Source organism: Onychostoma macrolepis, chromosome 02 (assembly GCF_012432095.1).
Source record: "Onychostoma macrolepis isolate SWU-2019 chromosome 02, ASM1243209v1, whole genome shotgun sequence".
NCBI classification, from domain to species: domain Eukaryota; kingdom Metazoa; phylum Chordata; class Actinopteri; order Cypriniformes; family Cyprinidae; genus Onychostoma; species Onychostoma macrolepis.
Genome location: NC_081156.1, coordinates 6,989,864 through 7,017,700, shown reverse-complemented (window position 1 = coordinate 7,017,700; position 27,837 = coordinate 6,989,864). Strand labels below are relative to the sequence as shown.

The window sequence follows — 27,837 nt, the reverse complement described above, 5'->3', positions numbered from 1 at the left end:
AACCTTTTTTTTTTTTTTTAATGAATGTAAAATGTTTTGAAATGTCTCCCTAAAAGGACACATAGTGGCACATCCCTTTATGAATCCAGTTTTTTCTGTGACGTCAATGAAAATCCTCCACTAGAAAAAACACAGACCAAACAAGAAGAAAATCAGTGTTCTGAAATTCTGAAAATACAGATATTTAAGAGTTATTGCTTAAAGGTGCAGGATGTAATATTGACAGCTAGCAGTTAAAATGGAGACTGCAATCCAAATTCACAATATTGAAGAGAGTTTTTTTTTTTTTGCCTCCTCCTCCTCAGACTCGATGCTCACGCGGGTTGCCAGATTGAGGATGCGCAACAGAAATGAGCGCTACTGACAATGGAAGGCGACGAGCGTTACACTGCAAGTTGATGAGTTGATTTATATGCATTTTAATAGTCATAGAGCTTTTTAGATGGATGTCGAGGCTTTTTAGGTCGGGGAGAATCTGTGATCTCTCATTTTCTGGCTTCCATGGCTGCAATATGTTGAGTCAAATGGCAACCTTGAATGTTGAAATACTATTGGGTAAATTTGCAGTGGGCGGAGTCACAGACCAAAAACAACAGACATTCCGACACCGAACGCATACTGCACAGTAGAATAACTGGCTGTAGCATTGTTTTTGGGGAGCAAGTATGTAAATTTAAATGTTTGTAAACATATGGTATTTTTATGCTTTAGAACAGTCAAAAAAAAAAAAAAGACACACAGCACCTTTAAGTGATTCATTATCAATCTGACAAGTAGCACGGAGCAACATTTACAAGACATGATGATAGCATTTGGCAAGTTATTCATGTTATTTAGGTATGATAATGTATCACATTTTGTACCAGAGTTTGCAGGATGAAGATTTCGCTCCAGGATCGTCAGGATGTTTTCTGACAGACACTTCACGTCACTGTGTGTGTCTGGATGGGAGCTCAAGACCCTCAGTATGTCTGTTCCTCCTTCACTCTGAAGCATATTACAGTACTGAGGGGCTACAACAACAGAATGTGACTGTAATCACACTGTAAACTAAATTACACCATTATCATTGATTACTTTTTTACTTGCATCTGTGAAAAACAAGAGTATATTGTCTCTCAAGAGGCATGCTGTTTATTAGTCTCTCTGGCTTTTTTCTTACCGTTCCGACAGCAGACAAACTGTATGGCCCAGAGAGCCCAGAGCTGAACACCAGAACACTGAGAGACGTGCAGCAAAGGATAGAAGGGCTGGAACGTCCTGACAGAGAGAGAGAGAGTGAGAGAGAGAGAGAGAGAGATAAATAGCTCCATTCCAAATTTGCATGACTGTTTCAAATTTTGAAGACTGTTCCAATACTGTTTTTTCATTCAAATACAATAAACAGGGTTGTATATGCATGGAAAAGAGTGACCAGTACAGTCTTTAGCCTTCAGATTTTCTTCCTTCTACATTATGGACATAAACCTTCTTGTTTAAAAGAAATACTAAAAGTTTTTAATGAATAGTTAGTTAATTGAATTAAATTCAATGACCATACACTGAGACTCACATTAACACTTACAAAAGTTATTTTGCAATGGCATCAATAGTTTTGGTGAAAAACAACCTGATATTTAAAGGGATAGTTGAGTAAAAATCCCAAAAATGTTTTCTTTTGAGTTTTGCAAAAGTAAAAAAAAACAGAGGTTTGGAGTGGCATGAGGGTGAATAAGGATGATAGTATTTTCATTTTTGGATTAACTGTCCTTTTGCACATGTAAATGGTAACATCAGTCCATGTTCTCCACTACACACTCTAGTCCAGTAGGTGGTGTCAGTAAATGAGGAACAGTCATTTTGAACAATCTATTTCTTGAATTTGCCAATGTATTTTCTTATAATATACAGTTTTATACTACGGGGCCGTTGAATGCTTGAATCTGATTGGCTGCCGAACGTTCTGAGGTGTGCAATTATTTTCAGGGAAACGCATGGCGAACGTAGTTCCAGGCAGCTCTTGACCGCATTACATGACCATATCACTTAGCCAAATGATTTCTGTTATTTCAAAGGTCTTTCAAACAAGGTGTGTCCAGTCTTTTGTAAAAGCTATTGTATGCTATTATATAAATACATAGTGTAATCAATATAAAGTATATACAGCGGGTAAAATAAGTATTGAACACGTCACCATTTTTCTTAGTAAATATAGTAATATTTCTTAGTAATATTTCAACAGATGTCAGTAACAACCCAAGAAATCCATACATACAAAGAAAACAAAACAAATAAGTTCAGAAATTAAGTTGTGTGTAATAAAGTGGAATGACACAGGGAAAAAAATATTGAACACATGAAGAAAGGGAGGTGCAAAAAGGCAAGATTTCTGACAAATGAGTAAAAAGAATTATCAGAAGAGTTGTCCAAGAGCCAAGGATCACTTGTTGAGAGCTTCAGAAAGACCTGGAATTAGCATGCAGAATTGTTTCAAAGAAAATAATAAGTAATGCACTCAACCGCCGTGGCCTGTATGCACGCTCACCACGCAACGCTCTATAGCTGAAGAAAATGCATACTGAAGCTCGTTTAAAGTTTGCTGCACAACATTTAGATAAGCCTGTGAAATACTGGGAGAATATAGTCTGGTCAGATGAGACAAAAAGTGTACTCTTTGGATGCCATAATACACACCATGTGTGGAGGTCAAATGGCGCTGCACATCACCCCAAACATCATGGTGCAGCCCTGGCAAAATTCATATAGTTGAAGGAAGGATGAATGGAAAAATGTACCAAGACATTAATAAAAATATTAATATTGATAAAAATCTGCTGCCATCTACCAGGATGATGAAGATGAAATGAGGGAGGACATATCAGCGAGACAATGATCCCAAACACACAGCCAAGGAACCTCTCAACTGGTTTCAGAGAAAGAAAGTAAAGCTGATGTTGACTTGAATCCAATAGAAAATTTATGGAAAGAACTAAAGATCAGAGTTCATAGAAGAGGCTCATGGATCCTTCAAGATTTGAAGACTGTTTGTGTGGAAGAATGGGCCAAAATCACACCTGAGCAATGCATGCCGCTAGTTTCTCCTGCAGGAGGCGTCTTGAAGCTGTCATTACCAACAAAGGCTTTTGTACGAAGTATTAAATCAATTTCAGTAAGCGTGTTCAATACTTTCCCCCTGGATCATTCCATTTTATTACACAGAACTTAATTTCTGAACTTATTTGTTTTGTTTTCTTTGTATGTATGGATTGCTTGGGTTGTAACTGACATCTGGTGAAAATTTCATGTCAGCAGCACCTTTAGAAATATATTTAATGAGAAAAATGGTGACGTGTTCAATACTTATTTTACCTGCTGTATTAAGACACTTACCGGTAAGAAACCATTGCATGCTCAGGAGAACTCCATGACAGGACAGAAGAGTGCTAAAATCAAAGAGATTCAACGTACTGAGTTAAGATACATAAACAGACCACACATGCATATGAACACACACACACACACACCAGTTTCTCCTGCACTGTGCTATGCAGCTCAGCATCCAGACTCCACACCGGCCCCCTGACTGAGATGAGATGAGCCAGGATCCCTCCAGCAAAGTAACTGACGTCCACCTCCACCATTGGGTTGATCAGGAGTGAGACAATGTGCTCCACCAGATCCTCATTCATCAGCCCCATCCGCAGCTCCTCCACCTCTACTATATTATTCTGGAGCACAGAGAGGGGAGAAGATACACTGCTTTCAACGCTGAGCAATCTATTCGTAATTTAAATCATATAAACGTCTAGAACATAATAATCAAATCCACACAGTTCAATTGAAAAGACCATGATCTGATTTTTCTTGCAGAACATGTGATAAACATCAACACAGATAAACCGTAGCATGAAGTTTCATTTGTAAAGGTTTCAAGGAGTCCAAACTGCCCCTGCTAACACTTTAAGACACAATAAAGCTCAATTAATCACTTTTAGTTAATGCACTGGGATGCATGAACAATGAAAAATGGTATTAGTCTACTACACTATCAACAAGCAACCAATACTAGAGTATTAACATTCTAAATACTGTATGTTACTACAATAATCTATCTATAACTACAATAAAACAGCAAAAAGCATATATTCTGAGTAGTTTATGGTACTTTATTTGTTACAATTAACTATTGTTCATCTTGTTCAACACAGTCATTTTAAGTTAATTTAGATTTGTATGTGGTCACGTCAGTGTGGGTGAGATTTTATTTTTATTTTATCATATAACGTGAAAAATTAAGTTTTTATTTAATGGTAGGAAATTGGTAAGAAATTGACAAAATGGTAAGAAATTGACAAAATATCTTCATGGAACATGATCTTTACTTAATGTCCTAATGATTTTTGGCATAAAAGAAAAATACAATGTATTTTTGGCTATTGCTACAAATATACCCCAGCGACTTGAGACTGGTTTTGTGCTCCAGGGTCACATATATTTACCAAAAGGCCCAGGAGCTTCTGCTGGATGGAGGACTCAGAATAATAAGACTGTGGAGGAGAGGAGAGAGTGATGAGAAGACACAGGAAATTAACAAACACTTAAAGGGATAGTTCACCCAAAAATGTAAATTCTGTGACCATTAACTCATAATTTTTTTGTCCATACTATGGAAGTCAGTGGTAGCCGAAATGGTTTTTATTCACACTATCTTCTTTAGTGTTTCACAGAATAAATAAAGTCATATTGGTTTGGAATGACATGAGGGTGAGAATTTTAATTTTTGAATGAACTATCCCTTTAAGTGCAAGAATCTTTGTAAATTGCTATTGTTTACAGATGTGCCAAACTGTGCATGACTACACTACACGATGTTTAAAATCTGCAGAGATTTAAAAACACCAGGCATGATTCACTTGCCAACTTTCTAAATAAGTTACAGAGGAAAAACTGAAGATCATGCACTAAATGATCACACACTACCAGACTCCGCACTCGTTCAGAACACAACAAACTCACACAGAAACACCAGAGCCATTGAAAGGAGAGATGCGACAACCTTTGATTTCGGCACCATGTGGTAACGTTTACACAGATCTCAATAGCTCCTAACAAACCTGCGCTGTTTTAAGCAGGACAAACGGCAGAAGTGAATATATTTGCAGCAATTTTCTGCAAATGTTAATGCGTAATGTTGTTACGTTGACTACATTTATAGAAGCATTAAAGGGTTAGTTCACCCAAAAATGAAAATTAGCCTGTGTTTTACTCACCCTCGAAGCATCCTAGGTGTATATGACTTTCTTCTTTGAGACAAATCCAATCAGAGTTATATTAAAAATTGCCCTTGCCCTTCCCAGCTTTATAATGGCAGTGTTTTTATTTTCTTCAAAAGTCCAAAACACTTCAAATAAAGCGCATCCATCCATAATAAAAAGTGCCTCACACGGCTCCGGGGTGAAAAAGGCCTCCTGTACACTCTAAAAAAAGATGGTTCTTTACATGTAGTAAAGGTTATATTTAGAACCATTGCATCCCTTTTATGCTGAAATGGTTCTTTGTGTCAAAGTTTAGGGTTCTTTATTCGCACCCTTTAGTTTTTCAAATCTGTAACTGTCAAAGCACCTTTGGTTTTACTGGTTACTGGTTTTCTGGAGTTAGACCTACACAGACCATCAACAAACTCTCAACAGGTAAATGATTTCATTCTTACATTTAAATACAAATTTAAGTTTACAATTTTAACTGGTTTCCAAACAAACATGTTCTTTTCTCTTTTTAGTTTTTTTGGTCACATGTAAGTGTGAGCAGCTCTTTTAAGCTGAGGATACTTCTCTTCTCCACTAAGTAGGTAACAGAAATATTGAATTTATAATCCATACTGTTTTTATTAATTATTATTAAGCTATCCCATGACTTTATATCACTTTTTTTCTTTTAAGATTGTGAAGGGCTCACATACTGTCCATTTTTTGCTACTTTTGGCCTTCGTGAACATAATTGTTTTTACATAAACACTGTAATTATAAATGCATCACATCCCACAACCTCATGATCCGCAGATAAACTGTCACTCAGTCACACCATAATGATGGACTTAAAGGCATATGAAGATATTTCACTGGAACTTGGTCTTCATCACATCTATTTTTTGTTTTTATTTTGTTTTACTTCTTTGTGTATTTATTCATGTTCATTGTCATTTTTTTATGTATTCAGCTAATAACTGTTGTTAAAAGCACTGACATTTTTGCTACAATATTACATGTCAATAAAAAAATACCCAAACCACACAACATTGTTCTTGTTGTTTTAATGTAAAACCCTAATAGGCTACACTTCCTTAAAATGTCTATAATTTAACTTTCAAATTGTAACTGGTTTCCTACCAATGTCTTTTTGTCTCTTTTTAGTTTAACAGAATATGTAAATGTGACCAGCCCTGTTCAGTTAAAGATACGTATCTCCTCTTCACCACCAAGTAAGTAACAAAGATAGAATTTATGTGAGATGATGATTATTATTACTATTATTATTACTTGGGTTCATGCATAAACATACCCAGTCACAGCTATCCCATGACTTTATATCACTTTTTCCTTTTAACATAATACTTTTGACCTTCATAAACAATTGTTTGGAAGGAGACTCATTGTACTCAGTTGTGCATTTCAGATGCTGTCACATCCTACAACCTCGTCATCTGCAGAGAAGAGAAACTGCCACTCAATCAAACCAAAATATGCATAATGATGGACTTTCAGGCATCATAGAGGATTATGAAAATACAGTATTTCACTGGAACTTGGTCTTCATCACACTATTTTCTGTTTCTATTTTGTTTTACTTTAAGTATTTATTTATGTTCAATGTCAATTGTCATTTATTAATGTATTCTGCTATGTACACTGTATAAATAAATAAATAAAAGTACCTAATCGACATGCTATTGTTGTTGTTTTATTATGGAAAAACCCTAATAGAGGCTACAAGATAATATAAGACCAGGCAGATAGAGAGGTAAAAAAACTATATTAATAAATCATACATACAAATAATATTAATAATACTATTAAAGATATAAATATACTAATGTACTAATATTAATGAAAATAAACTATCATTAAAAAGACCATTAAGGTCCTATATAGCATTTTCAAAGCATGGTTCTTTATGGAACTCTATTTAGCACCAAAAAGGGTTCTGCTGAAGAGCCCTTTGCTGGTACTGTTTAGAACCATTTTTCTTAAGAGTGTAGCAAATCCATGCGTTTTTGTAAGAAAAATATCCATATTTAAAAGGTGAGTAAAACACAGGCTAATTTTCATTTTTGGGTGAACTAAACCTTTAATCAGTTTTTTCTGTGTTTAATTTTGAAAGGAATGGGTATTGCTCCCATAACATAGAATACAATTTACAGTATGCATGCATTAATATATTATTTTATATTGGTCATGTTATATGAAGACATTCACATAAGTATGCACAATAAGTAAATATCAATAAATGCCAGCAAATGCTCAATATAAACCCCCCCAAAAAGTTGTCAATAATAAAAATGCTAAAAATATAAGGCGCACAGACCCAAGATGAACGGAGGTCTTATGGGTTTGGAACGACATGAGGGCGAGTAATTAATGACAGAATTTTCATTTTTGGGTGAACTATCCCTTTAAGTAAACTGCTATTAACTAGATGCATGAGAGCTCAGCTAAAGTGAGAAAATGTAACAAAAAAACCCCCCCAAAAAACACTAGTGCTGTCAAATGATCAATTGCGATTAATCGCATCCAAAATAAAAGTTTTTGTTTACATAATATGTGTGAGTACTATGTATGTATTAAATACACACACATACAGTACATATTTTGAAAATATTTACATGAATATATTTATATTAATTTAATTTATATTAAATATAGATATATTTAATATATAAACATAACATATTTTCCTTAAATATATACATGCATATATAAACTTGTATATACATAATAAATATACACAGTACACATGTATATTATGTAAACAAAAAACTTTTATTTTGGATGCGATTAATCGTTTGAAAGCACTAAAAAAATTAATAAATAAATGCCGTCATTCCATCAGCTTAGCAGCAAATGTATTTGAGAAACTAAATGAATGGTGTTCAGTGCTGGAAATATTCTGTGTTTGAAACTATTGGTTGCCCCACGACACACATCACTTCCACATTCTCACAACTCTCGTTTCCAATGGCTCTCAGAAACATGTGCCTTGTTGCTAGGAGACACATGACAAATGTAAACAATGAATCTACTAAAATCAGCACAAAATAACAAGCGTGTTTGATATCCCTCGACTGGATGGAAACGTATTCTGAAGCTAAAAATCTTCAGCTTGTGTCCATCATACACTACGCAATTTTCTATGAAATCTCAAATCTGGCAGTGCAGTATATTCCAGCCTTTAGCCATGTGTGAGTGTGTGTGTGAGTGAGTGTGTGTGTGTGTGTGTTCACCTCCAGCAGTTCCATATAGAGCTCTATTCCTTGGCACTGAATGAAATGGCGACACGCGGTGGGCGTCTCATCTGTCAAGTTCCACAGAGCGCTCAATGCAAACTTCAGAGTGGAGTCCACTACACCCAGAGAGGCCTTCTGCTGGACGATACTCAACAACTGCTGTGCTTGCACAGAAAGGGGAATAAATGCATTGGTTCGGTCTATTCATGATTCATCTGTCCATTCAGTCATTCGCAAAAGAAGCTTCATCATTTAGCCATTCGCCCATCCAATAAAACTTTAGGGAACAGAGAGAACACAATGTATGTGACAGTATGGTTAGTGTGAGGCCACATGGTATGGTTCGAAGAACCTGTGCTGATGTACTTGCTGAAATAAATGGGGCTGTCCTTTTTTAATAACTTAAGATTGCAATGCAGTCTGGGATGACTTGCTATTTGCTATTAATAGACAGGCGGTATTAGGTTGAGGGACTTTCTTATTCTATATTTCATTAGATGAACTTTTTTATTTGACACTGTGTACAAAGTCATGAATATGTTTGGTTTGTTTAACCTTATGATAAAGGCTGTAAAATGTTTATATTTTCTGATCTATTTTGTCAACTTATAGACATGAACTAAAAAAAAACAAACAAAAAAAAACACAAACTCCAATTTTAATTACCCTTTAATCCTCATATTGTGTTCTGGTCATTTTGACCCGGAGAAGATTTTCTCTTTCAAATGCTAGTCAATATTATTGCATTGGACTAAAACCTACTGACTACTGACTTGCTTACACGTTATATCAATTTTTAATTTGTTTATTTATTTGTGGTTTTTGAGGGACTTTGTTACACTTTCGACGTTACCAGGCTACAAAAAATTGCTTATAAATATTGTTATGCTATATTATTATTACCAAACACTGGATTCAATCTTTTTATCAGCTTGTTTTCTTTCAATAAGCATAGGTTTTGTATTTCTTTTTGGAACTGATTGATCATAGGGCTCACTGATCTGAGCTTATGCACCTCAGTTTAGGAGCGAACATTGCCAAAATCATAAACAAATAATGCTTTTTATTTTATAGCATAATTATATTGATAACATACCATAATGAGAGATTTCGCAAATTTAAAAAAAAAAACAGTAATTTTTGATCAGGTGGCAAATCAAGTAAAGGATTTTTAGCACAGCACTGTTTAAAACAGCAACAGCAAATAAAACTACTTGTGTAAAAAAAAGCATTTACCTTCGTTATAAACGCCTCTGCACCCAGTTCTGAGATCTCCTCTGTGTTCAACTGCAATGAAGTGTGAGAGAGCCTTTTACTAAATAATAATGTCCCAAAGATGAAAATGATACGATAATAGATTTTTGTTCATATAAGCAGATCTTAAAAGTCCATGACAATATGTCTGCATATACGTCACTCACTCAATACCTTATTTCTGTTTTTTTTTTAACTTTTGAATTCACTTTTATTCAGATAACACAGCAAAATGAATACATAGATCTCTATTTCTTTAATAATACTGTTGGTCATAACAAACCAGTCAAAGTTTGTCCTGGTTTTAGACACTGAACAGAATGCAGGTGTTGATGTAATGACCTTAGACACCAGTATGGAGACTATAGCCACCGCCATTCTCTGCACCGTCTGATCTTCATGATTGCCCAGCAACATCATTATCAGCTTAGCAGCTTCATATCTGTAGGGAAACAGCGGTCAAGATGGCGTTAAGCCACTTTAACAATGTACAGTATATCTAAATGTGGACTGACCTGTCAAATGGGACGACCTGTAAGATATGATCACTGCAAAGAGTAAGCAGGCAATTCTTCTGCAACTAAAAGCAAAAAAACAAACTGTTTAAATACTGATACTAATACCATTGAAAAATACCATGGAAGTCAATGGGGACCAGTAACTACCATTCTTCAAAATATCTTCTTTTGTGTTCAACAGAACAGGTTTGGAACTACTTGAGGGTGAGGAAATGATGACAGAAATTTCATTTTTGGTCTGAACTATTCCTTTAATGTTTATCGCTCAAACCGTTTGGGATGGTTTTACCTGCTCGTGGTTTGGGAAGTTCTTCATGGCTGTAAGAAGCTGCTGAACTACATTTCCCAGCAGGCGTAAGGGCATCCCCAGCACCAGCTCCTGTACGGTCAGGTTAAACACACACGCAGAGGCCACGAGCTGAACATGCAGAGAATCTGTGTGGTGTCGCATCCCAGCCAATACCAGCTGAAACAGGAACAGACACATGGGCACTGTATGTAAATGTCATTTTTAAAAAGATCTTTTACAATAAAGGGAAGTTTTAAGGCATTGTATAAGTCATGATGTAATTTAAACTATGCCATCTTAAAAACTTCTCTTACAGTCATTTACAAAATTACCTTGTGGGTCAATGCCATTATTTATTCATTCAAAATATTACAATTCAATTCAATGTACACATAGAACGACTTCAAACACACCTCTTCTATAATGAGAATTCATTTCTGAATGTTACGTGCTTGATGTTAAAACGGGATGATACCATAACATTTATATGAGACAATTGTTACTGGATGTGGTGCAGATCAAAGATGGTACTGAAAAGTAGTATTGCAAGAAAAAGATCTTTACTGGACGCTTTGTAAACAAATACTATATTTTTGATATACATTTTTGCTTCACTGCTTATTAATATTTGAGAAATTGTTGTCAGCCAAAGTCATGTGGTGCAACCACATGCAGAAAAAAATCAGGAAGTGGCATTATAAAGAACACTCGTGCAAACCCTCATGACTGCGTGTTTAAATATCAGATAACTTGACTTTTTAATGACAAGGCAAGATTAGTTCAAGTTTTAAAATGTCATGTGGTGCGACTCCTCAAAAACATAGTATCCATGAACTGATATTTAAAAAAAAACCTGTATGCAAACTATTTTTAAAATAATGACAAATGTATTCAAGATGTAACAAAAAAATGTTTTATAGTCCTTTTCAATAAATGTAAACTTTTCTTGAAAATGGCATTAAAAATTCTAAATGATTTGAAACCAGCATAAATGCTAAAACATATGTGCTTTAAAGTAGAGTTTTCATTTTCTTTATAACTGACACTCATCACTGATTCTAACAAACCAGCCTGTTCACGTTTAGTTAACAAATACAGATCAGATAACAGAAGAATATTTTGTACCTTTATGATGTGTGGCTGAGGTTCTTCCATGCCACTGGTGTGACTGTAGATATGAGCAAGGACCTCCCGTATGAAACTCTCGCGGTCGCTGTATCTCCTCAAGCACTCACACAGCTGGGTTAAGTTGGACTCTCCAGCCACCTGCATGTGTTTACAAATTAGTACGCATTTGCAGCTCCTGGCAAAATCTGTTATTAGTTCTGACTTAATGGGATGGCAGTCAAATTTATTTTTCTGCAAGTTAACCAGACTTTTGACTATCGGCAAGAATCCTGGCTCACTTTGCTGCTTTTACATTAAGCTTCCAGGTACTGTACGTCTGAAATAGTAATCGCAGTGGATCCAGCCTCCTTCACTGTCTGCTCTCCCATCAGTATTTACTGCATCATGACACTGAATATTAGATGTTATCTGAGGTGCACTTATAATTTCACTAGGAATTTTGCAGGATCTTTGGTTTTAAAAATAACACAGAAACTAGAAACCATTTAAAAACATTTTTGTTACTTGAAATAAAATAAATGTTAACTGAAAATAAAATGTAAAACACATTTAGTTTGTTTGTTTGTTTTTTTCAGTCAGTAGCCAAAGCAACTTTTCTCTTTTCAAATTTATTGTATTAAAATAACTATAACTGAATCAAAAACAAACAAAATTACTAAAACTTTAACTAAAATGAAAACGCAACAAAATAGAAACAGAAAAAGAAAACTGATTTAAAATAGTAAAAGTAACAAAGCATTTCCTGTGTGCGATGATCATACCTGAGCCATGCCAACTCTTGAATCTGAAATGCCTTTCTGCATTTTTACTTGAGTGTTCATTGATTGACACAGAAAAATGATCCTCTGTGTCTCCGTCGTTTTCTATATCTCTTTAGCGGACACAACTGGAGTCTGCTTTTGTCTCAGCAGCTGTGCCATTAGCATTGGTAAAAAGTCTGATATTTTTACGTTTTGACATGGTTTTCTGAGGCAGAAAGCTAATCTTTGTGCACTTTGGCACTAAAATAGTTTTCTACTTCATTTTATTACAACAACACAACAAATGATGTGATAGGATACTCCTTCACAGAACACACAGGTAAAAATACATAACATCAGGGTTTCTGCAGGTTTTATGAACATGAATTTAAGACTTTTTGAGACCTTTTTATGAAAAACATTTAAGGAATACATTGAATGGAACACAATACACCAATACAGTCTCTAAGTGTGTTGTGTAAGCAATGCTTTAAAATTTGAACATACTCCAACTTCCAATAAATCGCCATTATTTTTTAACTCATTTTACAAAACGAAAACCAACAATAATAATAAAAACAAAAACAAAAAAATAAATTAAATTAAATTAAAAAACCTTGTTTTCCAGTGCAAATGTCTAAAGAGTCCTAAATCAAGATACAAATTGAGAAGCAAAATTACACGATATAAGAAATCTTGTTTTTAAGTGAGATTATGATTAAAACAAGAACAAATATCTGCCAATGGTCTCAGAAAAATCAACTTAATTCAAAGGGGAAAACATGTTTCCACATGCCACTGACAGATGTTTCTTCTTGTTTTAAGCATAAACTCGCTTAATTTTGTTCAGTTTCGCAGAAAACAAGACTTCTCCAGTAAATAAATCTTGACTTAAGGATGTTTATATATATGAACTGGAAAACAAAACAAAAATATTGAGCAAAATATAAATTTTCATGAATTTAAGACTTTATGCTCTGATTTAAGACCTTAATTTGTGGAATTAAGGCTTTTTAAGACCCGCAGAATATGCAAATTTTGACATCATTACATGTAAATTTATATCTCTGCAAAAATATCTCCCAAATTTAGTATTTTTGGCTGCAAATGCTACTATTTTAAAGCACAGTCTGTAGATGAGCAATGAAAGCTGTTTTGAGCTCTGAAACCTACAAAATGACTCTTATATGCCAAAAATCAGGAAACTATTTTTCCTCAATTGACCCTTCGCAAAAACCTGCCCTCATTATTTATTGTTGCCATGTCCGACATGCCATGCCTCACTCACACTACAAATCATGTTCTCACGCAGTGAAAAGTACATCACGGAGCAAAAAAGGAAACTGACAACGCACCGACAGACAAGACAGAGCAGGTTACTTCTGGTATGAAACAAGGTCTCAGCTTTCAGATTTTGTCAGTTTTTAAGAAATTCAAACAATAAATACCGTTTTGTGGCTCTTTAATATGTCGTGACAGATTGCTCTATGGCCTCAGTTCAAGCGGCACGTGAACCGATCATCTTTTCATATTTACTTAAAGCACGAAATAAACATGAATGGACATCATATGGTATTTTATTTCAACAGCGGAAAGACGTCAATACACACAATGGCTGCGTCCAAAAAGCTAGGCAGCTGACTTGCTGCCTTGTCAAGCAATGACTTTGCAGGCAGTGTTTTTGCATGAAGGCACCTCATGAAACTGATTTAGGACAGGCTTCTGAGGCAGCGTAACGGTTTAAGTAAAGTTTTGGTGATCACTAAACAAATATTTAATTACTATAATACTCATTTCTCGCTAGAAATAACATCTAAAGTGCAAAATGTTAGTCAGAAATATACATTTAGACTGAAACTGACCACCAAACGCAACTTTCAGACGCCATCTTTATTTTTTAGCTCAACCATCACAGAATGGAACGCACAGGATTGTGGGATATCAAAGGCAGTGAAAGATACATCTATGCTGCCTTCAAATTTCGATCAGAAGAAGGTACCTTTGGAGACAGGAAGTGAAGCAGAATTTGGATTGGGACATGCCTTGATGCCTTCCCGCCTTGGAATGCTGCCTCTGAAGTATGGTTGGGATTCGAAAATCAATTCCAATTCCAGAATCGGATACTTAAGGTCAGGAATCGGATACAATAACTATGTGTCCTTTTATGCTTAACCCCTATTTTGCACACTCGCTCAAGTTTTTAGTTTATTTATCCCTTCACAACCAGTAATTAGTCAACTTGCTGCTGTTCTAAAGCCAAATTAGGCTACCTTATTTTTCGGATCACAAAAGGAAGACATTACCAAAAATAAAGAAAGAAATAAAGAAAAGAAAAATGCGTGCACTTGTCCATTTAATAAATTGCAAAAATTTTCAATTTTTTTACAAACATAAAACTATCCCATGCAACTCATTCCATATTCCAAGTGTTTATAACCCTTATTTTGCTTGCTCGCTCTAGTTTATAGTTTATTTGTACCGTCACAAACAGTAATTTGTCAACCTGATGCTGTTCTAAAGCCAAATTTGGCTACCTTATTTTTTGAGATTACAAATGAAGACTTTATCCAAAAAAAAAACAAAAAAAAAACTTTGCACTTGTCCATTTAATAAATGTTAAACCTTTCCAATCTTTTTACAAACATACAATTATCCCAGGCAATTCATTATATATTCCAAGTGTTCTGAAGGCATACTGTAGGCTTTGCCGAGAAACAAATCGAAAATTAAACCTATTATTAAGGGAAAATCTCCAGTCATTGCATTCGTGCATTTATACGAGTACGCGGCAGTTCACGCCGGTGCGCCTAGGAGAAGCACACAAGAGAGTCATTTTGAAACATCAAGATAAATAAAATTGTGACTTGAAACACAATACTTTCTGTACTGAGGTGAATATCTCTGTTCTGAGACAGTCAGCCTAGCATGCACGCAAAGAGCGCTTCCTCATAATCACTATAGCTGTCTCTCACTTCAGTTAATTGCGATCTCACAACGTTCCGTTAATAAGCTACACTGCACAATGAATCTCTTATTTACATCGTATCTACACTTTGTTATAATGAGATGATCCCCGACCTTGCAGAACTCAGCACTTGACAAAAACTCTGCATTTTGATCGGTAAGTGGATTCTAACTTAAACACTTCTGGTCACTGCGTTCAAGAAATCAGCGCACATGTCTGTGAACGGCTACATTGCTCAATGCTGCAAATATGTTTCGCCAATATCAGATGGGGCCCCCTGATTCCCCGGGGCCCTAAGCGGTCGCTTACCTCGCTTATTGGTAAGTCCACCCCTGGGTCTAGCAGCGCTGCTTCAAGTCGAACACATCTAAGCAGTCTTCAGAGGAAGCATCAAGTTGCCACGCTACAGTGTTGCCAAGTCTACGGTTTGCCTCCAAAAACGTGATATTTAGCCCCTGAAAAGCCAATCTCACCTGGGGAACCCCTCCAAAAAACATGTATTTTAACTTGCACTTTATTAGGAAAGGCGATTTGCAAAGATTCATTAAAGAACCTTATACTCACTTCTTCTGTAGGTGAGGCTGGATCACGAATGATTTGCACGAACATAGACGCATTTAGGTAGATCGGGAGCGTATTCCCTTCAAAAACAAAGGTAATACTCTGCGTCTTCAGTGGCTCAGATGTCAGGAGTAAATGGCGACTGCTATGTTCATTATTACATCCATCAACAAAACACCTCAATCGCTCAGGAGACATTCTTGTCTACTCCAGCTCCAGCTTCGAAACAATGGCGGACTGATGACAGCTCACTCAGGGCGGGTCTAAGGTAAAACACTAGTGTCAATCAACAATTGTGGGAGGGGCCTGGGTCTGTGTGACGTCACACAGATATGAGAAAGGGGAAATGATTTAACAAGATAAAAAAAAAAAAACACTGGGTGGATCTTTATCATGATAGGGTGGTTGTGTACACACACTGCAAACACACATTTCAGTTCAAACGACTTGTAAAAGTGCATGTCGCATCCGATGACCCCTTTAAAAAAGTCTCAATTTATCCAGAATTGTCCAGCACTGTTTTTCACACAAACAGCTCTTAACTGAGTCCAGTTTTTATGTAGCTGGCTGATTTTTGTTCATGGTATTCAGCAGCAATTAAATTTTTGCATAAAGAGACACAGAATAAATGTTTGATTTCTAAATATTTGACTTCATTTTTTTAACCACACTGGAATCAAAACTGGGTATCAATAAGAATCGGAATCGATAAGCAGAATCGGAACCAGAATTGATAAAAATTCAAACGATACTCAACCCTACTCTGAAGGCAGCATTTTAGAGCTTTCGGACGCAGCCAATTTTTACAGCTTAAGTCACAGAAGTTAATCTACTCTCCTGTCTGATTTGTTTGTCAGGCAAGATGGCGGATTCAGCATTATGATTGGTCAGATCGCCTGTCAATCAAGCTCTTTGCAAACGGTCAATTCATGACCCCTGATTTTGAGTCAGTAAGTGTGAAAGAAAACTCTTACCTTCAGATTTCCATCTCCACACAGCAGCTCAGATCCTCCTGCTCCAGTGGCCAGCAGGCCGATGAACCTCAGCCCTGGCCGATCCTCCACGAAAGCTTGAACGGTAGCGTAGCTCACACCTCTCCAGCCCGACACATCCAGAGACACGAGCTGCGGAAGGATCCCTGGGCGCTCCAGCAGCTGCTGCACCAAACGGTCTCCATCCATTACCAGCCTGTCATTGGAGATGTCCAGGTGCCTCATTAACTGCAGCTTGGAGAGCACTAAGATGAAGCTGGAGGTTGGCATCTCCAATTTCTGAAGCCCATGCGCAGTCAGCGACATAAGCCGTGACTGACAATTCAACAGAGGTGTGAGATCCGTGATGTTCGTGCCGGAAACATCCAAGCTCTCCAGCATGGGCATGGCACAGATATCCTCCAGACCTCCGTCATCCAGGTCTGTCCAGGCCAGAGAGAGCTTCTTCAAGCCCCGGAGCATGCTGAAGGAGGCCTGCAGTGACTCCTCCCCTGCTTCCCCGTACAGACGCAAGCCGTCCATCAGCAGCGTTTGGAGGCCTTGTCTGCAAAGCTTGTTGGAGGTGAGACTGTGGAGAATATCTGAGATTGTGACGTCACTGTGTATATGTGAAGCGTTCAGCTCTTGGAGCTTGTGAGGGCAGAGCGAAAGTCTGAAGGCCTCGGCCGAGAGCTGCGCGGACCGGATGTAAACGCGGCGCAAACGCAAGTGCTCCGGATTCTGGAAGACGCCTACGGTTCTGTCATTGAGGACCCCTGAGAGAAAAACAGATCAGAACTAGTGCTGGGAAACTATTAATCGTGATTAATCACATCCAAAATAAAAGTTTTTGTTTAAAACATATGTGTGTTAGGGGTGACCCCGAATAGTCGAAGATTCGATGCTTCGATAGCAGGAGCCTGATTTGACTCCCAATCTCACAGTCGAATATTTGCAGAGGTGTTATGATCATGCCATTTTAGCTATATGGGGGTGCTCAAATGTCTGGTTTCACATAGAAATGAAGATTTTAATATGCGTGAATAAATAAATCCAACCACCCCTATAGATTTAAGTTAAGTTTCACTTTCCATAATCCGTGACTGAGAGAGGAGCATCTTGGCGGCAGGGATTTAAATCTTTAACAAGACTCAAATTGACACAGGCAGAGTGAAAGACTGGATTTTTTCGATCAGGTAGGGTACAGGTGATTTCAAAACATTTCAGGCGGTTTATATGCTATCGTGTAGACCTAGATTATTTATCTGGTATAAAATGCATTTGGTTTGCATTTGAGTTACGCTGCAGTAAAGCGCTTAATACTGCGGTGATTTTCTCTACAGCACGCAGCGCGAGCAGGACAAACAACAATGCAGAATAATGACTATGACTGGGACTGTCATATACATACATAACATTATAATGAGAACACTATTATACTGTGAATTTTTAGAGTTTAGTTGCCGTGTTTTTGTACGTTGTTGCATGAAGAACGCGTCCACAAAAGGAGTTCATTCAGAGCCACGCAGACACGTTCTTGTTCATTCGGGGCATTTTATGATAGCCTAGAAGTCGTAATATTAACGTTATGTTGTATAAATAACGAAGCGTATTCTATATGAGTTAAATTCCACTGATTAAAAACCTGACATCATATGCTTTATACCACTGGTCATCTTCAGCGAGCGCAGCTCAAAACAGAAATGCTGAACATTAATAACTAATTATAAAAACGTTGTGATTTCTTAGGTTTTCGCTGACGTTTAATGTTAATTATCTTTTAATCAAAACATAAAACATTATTTACCTCGTTTGTATCTGCGAGGCGTCCGTTAAACATTTTCCCTGTGTGTTAACATATAGGCTAATTATGACTGTCGAATGTCTGATTACTTGACTCTTGGTAATGTATTTTGCCCCGCCCCCAAACATATGATTCGACTATCAGTCGACTATTGTCAAGATTCAAAAATTCAGATATGACTATGAAAATCCTTAGTCGGGGACACCCCTAATGTGTGTGTACTGTGTATATTAGGGCTGGGAAAATAAATCAATGCAACGCGAATTGAGAAATGATTCAGCATCTCTGAGATTTTCAGAATGCATCGTGATTCTTTCTCGGGTTGATTCTGAGCTTATTTTTGAACAGCAGATGGCGCTGCATGCTTTAGAAACAGCCGTGCTCTTCTTGTTTCCAAATCCTTATACACACTTGAACCTAAAATAATCATTCAAAAAATTCGAAAAGTTTGAAGCGAATTGCAAAGGTGTTCACAGTGGGCTGTGTTTACAATAATCTCGCATCATAAAAGCATTCTGAGCCGAGGTGAAATTACAGGACTCAGCCCAATGCAGCACTCTTATTCATGAGCCCCGTTCACAACAACGATAACTATAAAGATAATGATATTAGCGCATTGAAACTGCTTTTGAATGTACGATCGCTTTTTAGTTTCACCTTCACTTTCGATATTCGCGATTGCGCGTGAGTTACTCTGTTTATATTATGGAGCGGCAGTACTTACCACACATTTTACAAGATTAGATGTTTGTCAGTGGTGCGCCATCGTCCTCAGTCATCTCTCCTTACTCTGTTTATGTGGTAAGTGAAATTGTATGTACTGTAATGTAACAGGCTACCGCTAGCAATCATTATGTGTTTCCCGTGTCTTTCTGAATATGGATTCACGCTTCGGGCACACCCACTAACTCCCCCCGCCCCCCGATGTCATCGTCCATCGCAATGTTTCACTGTAGACATCGTCCGATGCCAATTTTGTAGACATCGCCCAGCCCCATTTAGAACTATATCTTTATCGTTATCTTTATCGTTATCGTCCTTGGTGTGAACGGGCCTTTAGAGCACCATCTGCTGTTAAAATCTATGCTCAGAATCGATTCCAGTGAGAATCGCGATGCATTCAGTAGATCTCAGAATCAATCCATGAATCGATTCGGCATCGATTTATCATCGCAGCCCTAGGTATATTTATTATGTATATATAAAGACACACACATACAGTATATATTTTGAAAATATTTACATATTTATATTCATATAATTTATATTATATATAAATATATTTAATATATAAAGATAACATTTTAAATATATACAGGTGCATGTCAATAAATTAGAATGTCGTGGAAAAGTTAATTTATTTCAGTAATTCAACTCAAATTGTGAAACTTGTGTATTAAATAAATTCAATGCACACAGACTGAAGTAGTTTAAGTCTTTGGTTCTTTTAATTGTGATGATTTTGGCTCACATTTAACAAAAACCCACCAATTCACTATCTCAACAAATTAGAATATGGTGACGTGCCAATCAGCTAATCAACTCAAAACACCTGCAAAGGTTACCTGAGCCTTCAAAATGGTCTCTCAGTTTGGTTCACTAGGCTACACAATCATGGGGAAGACTGCTGATCTGACCAGAAGACAATCATTGACACCCTTCACAAGGAGGGTAAGCCACAAACATTCATTGCCAAAAAAGCTGTCTGTTCACAGAGTGCTGTATCCAAGCATGTTAACAGAAAGTTGAGTGGAAGGAAAAAGTGTGGAAGAAAAAGATGCACAACCAACCGAGAGAACCGCAGCCTTATGAGGATTGTCAAGCAAAATCGATTCAAGAATTTGGGTGAACTTCACAAGGAACGGACTGAGGCTGGGGTCAAGGCATCAAGAGCCACCACACACAGACGTGTCAAGGAATTTGGAATACAGTTGTCGTATTCCTCTTGTTAAGCCACTCCTGAACCACAGACAACGTCAGAGGCGTCTTACCTGGGCTAAAGAGAAGAAGAACTGGACTGTTGCCCAGTGGTCCAAAGTCCTCTTTTCAGATGAGAGCAAGTTTTGTAAGTTGCTTGAAGTCCAGTGTTAAGTTTCCACAGTCTGTGATGATTTGGGGTGCAATGTCATCTGCTGGTGTTGGTCCATTGTGTTTTTTGAAAACCAAAGTCACTGCACCCATTTACCAAGAAATTTTGTAGCACTTCATGCTTCCTTCTGCTGACCAGCTTTTTAAAGATGCTGATTTCATTTTCCAGCAGGATTTGGCACCTGCCCACACTGCCAAAAGCACCAAAAGTTGGTTAAATGACCATGGTGTTGGTGTGCTTGACTGGCCAGCAAACTCACCAGACCTGAACCCTATAGAGAATCTATGCGGTATTGTCAAGAGGAAAATGAGAAACAAGAGACTAAAAAATGCAGATGAGCTGAAGGCCACTGTCAAAGAAACCTGGGCTTCCAGACCACCTCAGCAGTGCCACAAACTGATCACCTCCATGCCACGCCGAATTGAGGCAGTAATTAAAGCAAAAGGAGCCCAACAATTCACTAAAAATGTTTTTTTATTGGTCTTATGAAGTATTCTAATTTGTTGAGAGTGAATTGGTGGGGTTTTGTTAAATGTGAACCAAAATCATAACAATTTAAAGAACCAAAGACTTAAACTACTTCAGTCTGTGTGCACTGAATTTATTTAATACACAAGTTTCACAATTTGAGTTGAATTACTGGAATAAATTAACTTTTCCACGACATTCTAATTTATTGACATGCACCTGTATTATGTACATAACTTTTATTTTGGATGGGATTAATCATTGCCCAGCACTAATCAGAACATCAGGTAACAGATCTTGCATGCAACTAAATGGGTTATAGTGAGCAATCGTACCCTCATCAGCCATCTTGTGCAGTAGCTGATCGGCCAGCTCTTGAGGAAACAAAGGGCAGTGGCGGAAGTGCAGTGACCCGTCCTCTTGTGTGACACAAAGCACTTCCACGTTGTGACACACCCAGGCCATGCAAATGTCAGTCAGGGAGGAAGGACTCTCTTCATCCTGAAACAAAAACTATATGTATAATGTTGTTCCTGATGATGCTGTTCTGAAAATCCTTGACCTAATTGGTATTTCTTTGTATTTCTTTTTTAAACTGAATGATTATAGACCTCAAAAACTGATCTGCATAAGTTGAGATCAATGAGGCCTATGAACAATCAGTTCCAAAAACTAAATAGAAAATATTGACAAAACAATTGGATCCAAGATTTGGAGAAAACATACCATAAAGAGAGATTTACAAGAATTTTACAAGTAAAAAGAGTAAATAAATCAATTGGCCAAAATGTACTTTAAATACACGCTAAATATGTTGTAAACACTGAAGCTCAATGAAATATATTTTTGAAATTAAAAATATATTTACTTTCAACCTAATACAACAAAATATTCATTACTTATTTTTATTCATTATTATTATTTATTCATTATTTATTTTTATTGAAATGTGTCGTATGTTTGACGTTACAGACAACAAATAAAAGTTTTACTCATATGTGACTGTTTTTCCTTGGAAATAAATACATCAAGGGCAAAAATTAGTTTTTAAATGCTCTTAGTGAAGGTTTAGATAAGGAAATGAGAAGTAATGTAGAGAGTATATTTATGTAAATATGAATATATATCATATTTTATATATATATATTTGTATATATCATCAGATTTTCATATAAGTCCTGAAAGTAGACAAAGAGAACCAAATCAAACAAGTAAGAGAAAAAATATTTTCTTTGTCATTTATTTATTGAGAAAAATGATCCAGTGTTACATATCTGTGCGTTGCAAAAGTATGTGAATCTCTCGGATTCACAGTTAATTTAAAGGTGAAATTAGAGTCCATCTGTGCAGAGGAGTTTCCAGTCAGTGCAATGAATATCAAATGTCAGTACGTGACCTGTTTTATTCAAAGAACAGGGATCTATCAAAGTCTGGTCATGTTTGTGGAAGTGAATCATGTCACGAACAAAGGAGATTACTGAGGATGTCGGAAAAAGAGTTGATGTTGCTCATCAGGCTAGAAAAGGTTACACAACCATCTCTAAAGAGTTTGGACTCCACAAATCCAGTCAGACAGATTGTGTACAAATGGAGGAAATTCAAGACCACTGTTACCTTCCCGAGAAGTGGTCGACCAACAAAGATCACTCCAAAGCACAACGTGTAATAGTCTGCGAGGTTGCAAAAGTTCCCAGAATAACTTCTAAGCAACTAAAGGCCTTTCTCACATTGGCTAATGTTAATGTTCATGAGCCCACCGTCAGGAGTACACTGAGCAACCATGGTGTGCATGACTGAGCTGCAAGAAGAAAGCCACTGTTCTCCAAAAAGAAAATTGCTTGCTAAAGATCATGTGGACAAGCCAGAGGACTATTGGAGAAAGGTTTAATGGAGGGTTGAAACCGAAATAGAATTTATAGGTTTAAATGAGAAGCTATTATGTTTGGAGAAAAGAACAAACTGCATTCCAGCTCAAGAATCTTCTCCCATCTGTGAAACACGGTGGTGGTAGTATCATGGCTTGGGCCTGTTTTGCTGCATCTTGGCCAGGACAGCCTGCCATCGTTGATGGAACAATGAGTTCTGAATTATAGCAGCAAATTCTAAAGAAAAACCTCAGGACTTCTGTTTAAGAACAGAGTCTCAAGAGAACGTGGGTCATGCAGCAAGACAACATGCCCAAGCACACAAGTCATTCTACCAAATGTAGCAGAGGCCAGCGGGTAAGTGCTGTGCAGGTATAACCTCACTCCCCGATCTCAAGTGGCGCTCTAGCGACTGACGCTAGAGGCCGTGGCCTTTAGCCTCCTTGTTAGAGCGCCTGCCTCCCACGCTGGAGACCGCGGCCGCTCATCGCGGGGCGAGTATGACCGCGACACAAAGAATTATTAAAGAAGAACAAAGTTAATGTTTTGGAACGGCTGAGTCAAAGTCCAGACCTTAATCCTATTAAAATGTTGTGGAAGGACCTAAGCAAGCAGTTCATAGGAAACAGAGTTTGAGTGATTCTGCACTAAGGAATGGGCTCCTACATGTTATTGTGCAGGACTGATCAGCATTTACAAGAAACTTTACCTTCAGTTACTGCAAAAGGGGGTCACACCACATACTGATAGCATATATATGCGTGTGTGTGTGTCTGTGTGTGTGTGTGTACCTGGACCACAAAAGCAGTCATAAGTAGCACAGGTATATTTGTAGCAATAGCCAAAAATACATTGTATGGGTAAATATTATAGATTTTTTAATGCCAAAAATAAATAGGATATTAAGTAAAGATCATGTTCCATGAATATAGTTTTAAAATTTCCTACTGTAAATATGTCAAAACTTAATTTTTGATTAGTAATATGCATTACTAAGAACTTCATTTGGACAACTTTAAAGGCGATTTTCTCAATATTTAGATTTTTTTTGCACCCTCAGATTCCAGATTTTCAAATAGTTGTATCTCAGCCAAATATTGTCTGATCCTAACAAACCATACATCAATGGAAAGATTATTTGTTCAGCTTTCAGGTGATGTATGCATCTCAATTTCAAAAAATTGACACTTAAGACTGGTTTTGTGGTCCAGGGTCACACACACACATTTATTTATTTATTTTTTACTGTGGAATAGTCTGCACAGTTGCTATTTGCACAAAACATTGTAAAAGGAACTGAGAGATTACACGTAATAAATGCATGCAAAATTTCCTTTCACCTACAAGAACTTATAATACCCACATAAAACGTGTATGGCTCTTGAACTTTTTTCTTTTCTTTTCTTTTTAAAAGTTCAATTAGAGATTAAATTTGCCCACTGTAAAGTAGCATTTAGATCACTTCATCTCTTGCAAGCCATGTAGTTTGTTAGTGAGCAGAAAATAAAGTAACTCACCATTATAGACGTGATGCAACTGTTGTCAGTGTTCACCTAGACTAGAGCATATGGGCCTGTCTTCTCCTCTAGAGGAATAATCTTATTACTGCAGCTAACGCTGAGCTCTTAAAGAGCAGCTATTCTTGGAAGAAGAATACAGTAGGCTACTGCTAGTCCAGTTGGTGTACAGTTGAGTTTCTCATTGCGCAACTGTCGCTTTCTGTTTGTTTGTCATTAAAAAACTAACGAGCAACGTGAAACAATCTTGACAGCTGATCAGGCGTGGTGGGCGTGTCTTCAGGGACGTACGCGGCTGTTTATTGTGGTGGGCGTGTCTTCAGGGACGTACGCGGCTGTTTATTGTGGTGGGCGTGTCTTCAGGGACAGAAGCTTTTAGCACAGACTTTTGATTGGTTGCTTGTACAACGTCATCAAAACCGCTCTTCTTAAGGACAGCGGGCAGCAAATTAATAACAAACGCAATGTGGATGCTGCCTTAGTGAAATATACCACTGTAATTTCTTTAAAATACTGGTTAGTACTGTTAGTTTTGTTACAATAGAACATTTAAAAAGGGAACTTTCTATTAACCTTGTGGCAGACTTATAGCCTACGTTGAAAAAAAGTACTTTGAAACTATTTTTACTCAGAAATGGTTAGTTTGACTAATTTATTTCGCAAATAATTACGAAACAGCAAATAACACATTTAATTAAATCTGACATTTTGAAGTAGAAAGACTGAAATAGCTTAGTATTTCTTGTAATTTATTTTTTCTGGGTGAAAGGTATTGCAAATATGTGCTAAATATGAATTAAATATATTTTTGAAATGGAAAATATATTTAGTTTCAACCCTCATATACCAAAATATATTTTAAAATTAATTTCAGGGATTTATTTCCAGTCTTACAGTAGCCAATACATTAAGGCCAAATGCAAATGTGGATGAAATAGCCTACGAATGTTATAGTCAACAAATAAAGTTTTTCTTGAAATGTGCCATATGTGAATATATATTTTTTAATTTAAATATAGAGGCCAAAATGTTTTTTAAATGCTTTTAATATATATTCTCTCTCTTTCTCTCTCTGTATGCAGAAAATATATTTACATAAATATATTTTGAAATATTGTTGTCCATATTTTGCATATTTTGAAATGTATTTAGAAACACACACACAATTTGTTTGTTTATTTATTTCCAAAATGTGATATATACTTATAATACATAGGGCCTATTATATATATATATATATATATATATATATATATTCACTATATGTCATATATTTGTGTATATACAGTATGCAACATGTACTACAAAATATTTCCAAAATGGCCATTTTTATATCACAATATATTTAAGTATTGTAGGCCTACATGTACAAGCACAAAGTTTGAAAAAATACTTTTGTATGTTTTGTCAGGTGTTGTTTATCAATATTAAATTATGATTGAACTGGGCTGTAAACTCTCAAGTATCTATATTTGTACCAGGAAATGTAGATATAAATGCACGATGTTTGCTTTCAGGTCATCACATTCTGTCTTGGTGTTTGTGTATAGACTTGGAATCCCTGCTAAAAAAAAACAATAGAAGCCCAATAGAAACCATCACAGAAATTCTAATGGTTTCCATTAAAATACCATTATAAACCATTAGCTTTTTCCAGTAAAACCATTACAAAATTCCTTTTTGTAGTGTGTTTTGGGCATTTTTACAATAGGATTTAACATCCCACCAATAGAATCCATCACATACCAGTAGACACCATTATAGTTTCCATTAAAACCAATACAATTCCCATTATAACCATTACATTTTATATTGTGTTTTGTTGTTTTTTTCAGCAGGTATTTTCTGCAGCTTTATTTGCCCTCTGTTGTGCATTTTTGTCAAGAACTCAGAATATGTTGTGTTGATTTAGTGCTTTCTTAAATGTCATATCAATTTCTTTTGTTACACTGTTCATTCCTAAAACAACAGTACCAAATATGACTTGTGAAAGGAAATAAATGTTAAAATAATAGATTCTCAAACTTTGATCCTTAATAACACTTTGATCAGAGGTGTGCCGACCCAATGACAGACCATTCATCCCATTACACCACAAACCTCATGGTTTCCACATCACCTCGAACCACAAAACTGTTACTCATCATCCAGTAACTCCAAAAGTGTTTTAAAACAGTGATAAAACTTCAATGCTTCCAAAATAAAGTGTGTCTGAAGCGTATTGAAGCATCATTCCAGAGGTGTGTTTAGGATCCTTGAGCAATTATCAGTAGAGAGCAGGTCACATGCTTTCCTAACAAAAACCCGCAAAAGACAAAACTTACGTCAGAATGAGCCACAAACAAAGCCCCCGGACAGTTATTTTATTCCTGTAGTGTTTGTATTGGAATAGCATGTCCTCATTTGCAGACTGTGACCTGTGCTAGAGACATTTCTTTATCAAACACCAATACAAATGCCACATTCCAGCTCAGATGGAGCAGATGCAGACGCACATGAAATTATATCTCAACTCAGTGTATTTGTTGCATAGTTTAGAGGGAGCCTGGCTTGTAGGCAAAACAAAGGCATAAATCATTCAGTATGTATTTTTAAACATAAATGTACAATGCACCGGTTTTATTAACTAAAACTAAAATTAAAAGCATACTTTTTTCCCATTACTTACACTAACTGAAATAAGCTAAAATATGAAAACTTTTTATGTCAGCTAGTTGCCAAGGCAACATTTTGTTTACCTTGATGTACTAAGCTAAAACTGAAATGGAAATATGTATATGAATACACATACACAGTGGTGTGAAAACGTTTTTGCCCCCTTCCTCTTTTTTTTTTTTGTTTTGTTTTTTGACACACTTGAATGATTCAGATCAAACTAATTTTAATATTACACAAAGACAACCCGAGTAAATACAAAACGCTGTTTTGAAATAATGATTTCATTTGTTAAAGGTGCCATAGGTGATTGTCTTCAGAAACATTTTTTGCTATGCTGGTTGAAAGTCTCCTCACATCCCGGTAGCAATCATTAAGGTAAGTGGTCTAAATGCATTTATCTGTATTTATATATTCTGTGGAAGGTGTAGGACCAAGAAATGTTCGTCCAAGCGTTTTTAATAACTTTCCTACCTGCCTGTCAACGTATGTATTTGCATACCTCTGCGCACCCGGTTCGCGCAGACAGGAAAC

The 27,837-nt window shown here is 36.5% G+C and overlaps 1 protein-coding gene across 4 annotated transcripts; it reads right to left on the bottom strand.

The window, feature by feature from the left end:
• Window positions 1–24,910, bottom strand: zyg11l (zyg-11 family member, cell cycle regulator, like). Of its 4 annotated transcripts, XM_058764152.1 has the most exons (15): window positions 24,649–24,910; window positions 21,602–21,767; window positions 16,909–17,681; window positions 11,666–11,806; window positions 10,541–10,717; window positions 10,249–10,313; window positions 10,076–10,175; window positions 9,716–9,766; window positions 8,477–8,638; window positions 4,479–4,526; window positions 3,504–3,707; window positions 3,370–3,422; window positions 1,163–1,260; window positions 864–1,013; window positions 1–120 (listed from the first exon to the last, which is right to left on the bottom strand). In XM_058764152.1, the coding sequence occupies exons 1-15, from the start codon at window positions 24,649–24,651 to the stop codon at window positions 104–106; spliced, it is 2,208 nt and encodes a 735-aa protein (XP_058620135.1). In that variant the 5' UTR covers window positions 24,652–24,910; the 3' UTR covers window positions 1–103. The 4 variants fall into 4 exon arrangements, 3 of the variants coding, with proteins under 3 accessions (XP_058620135.1, XP_058620143.1, XP_058620155.1); XR_009268908.1 differs by lacking the exon at window positions 3,370–3,422 and having other exon boundaries at window positions 864–987; XM_058764160.1 differs by lacking the exon at window positions 1–120 and having other exon boundaries at window positions 864–987.
• Between the last annotated feature and the right edge of the window lie 2,927 nt (window positions 24,911–27,837).

What these genes read in the sequence shown, in the direction of transcription:
- zyg11l (XM_058764152.1), bottom strand. An exon ending in TCTATATGGAACTGCTGGAG is followed by an intron (nt 4,527 to 8,476) that starts GTGAACACACAC and finishes TCTCCTCCACAG; the next exon opens with TCTTATTATTCTGAGTCCTC. An exon ending in AGAAGCTCCTGGGCCTTTTG is followed by an intron (nt 3,708 to 4,478) that starts GTAAATATATGT and finishes TCTGTGCTCCAG; the next exon opens with AATAATATAGTAGAGGTGGA.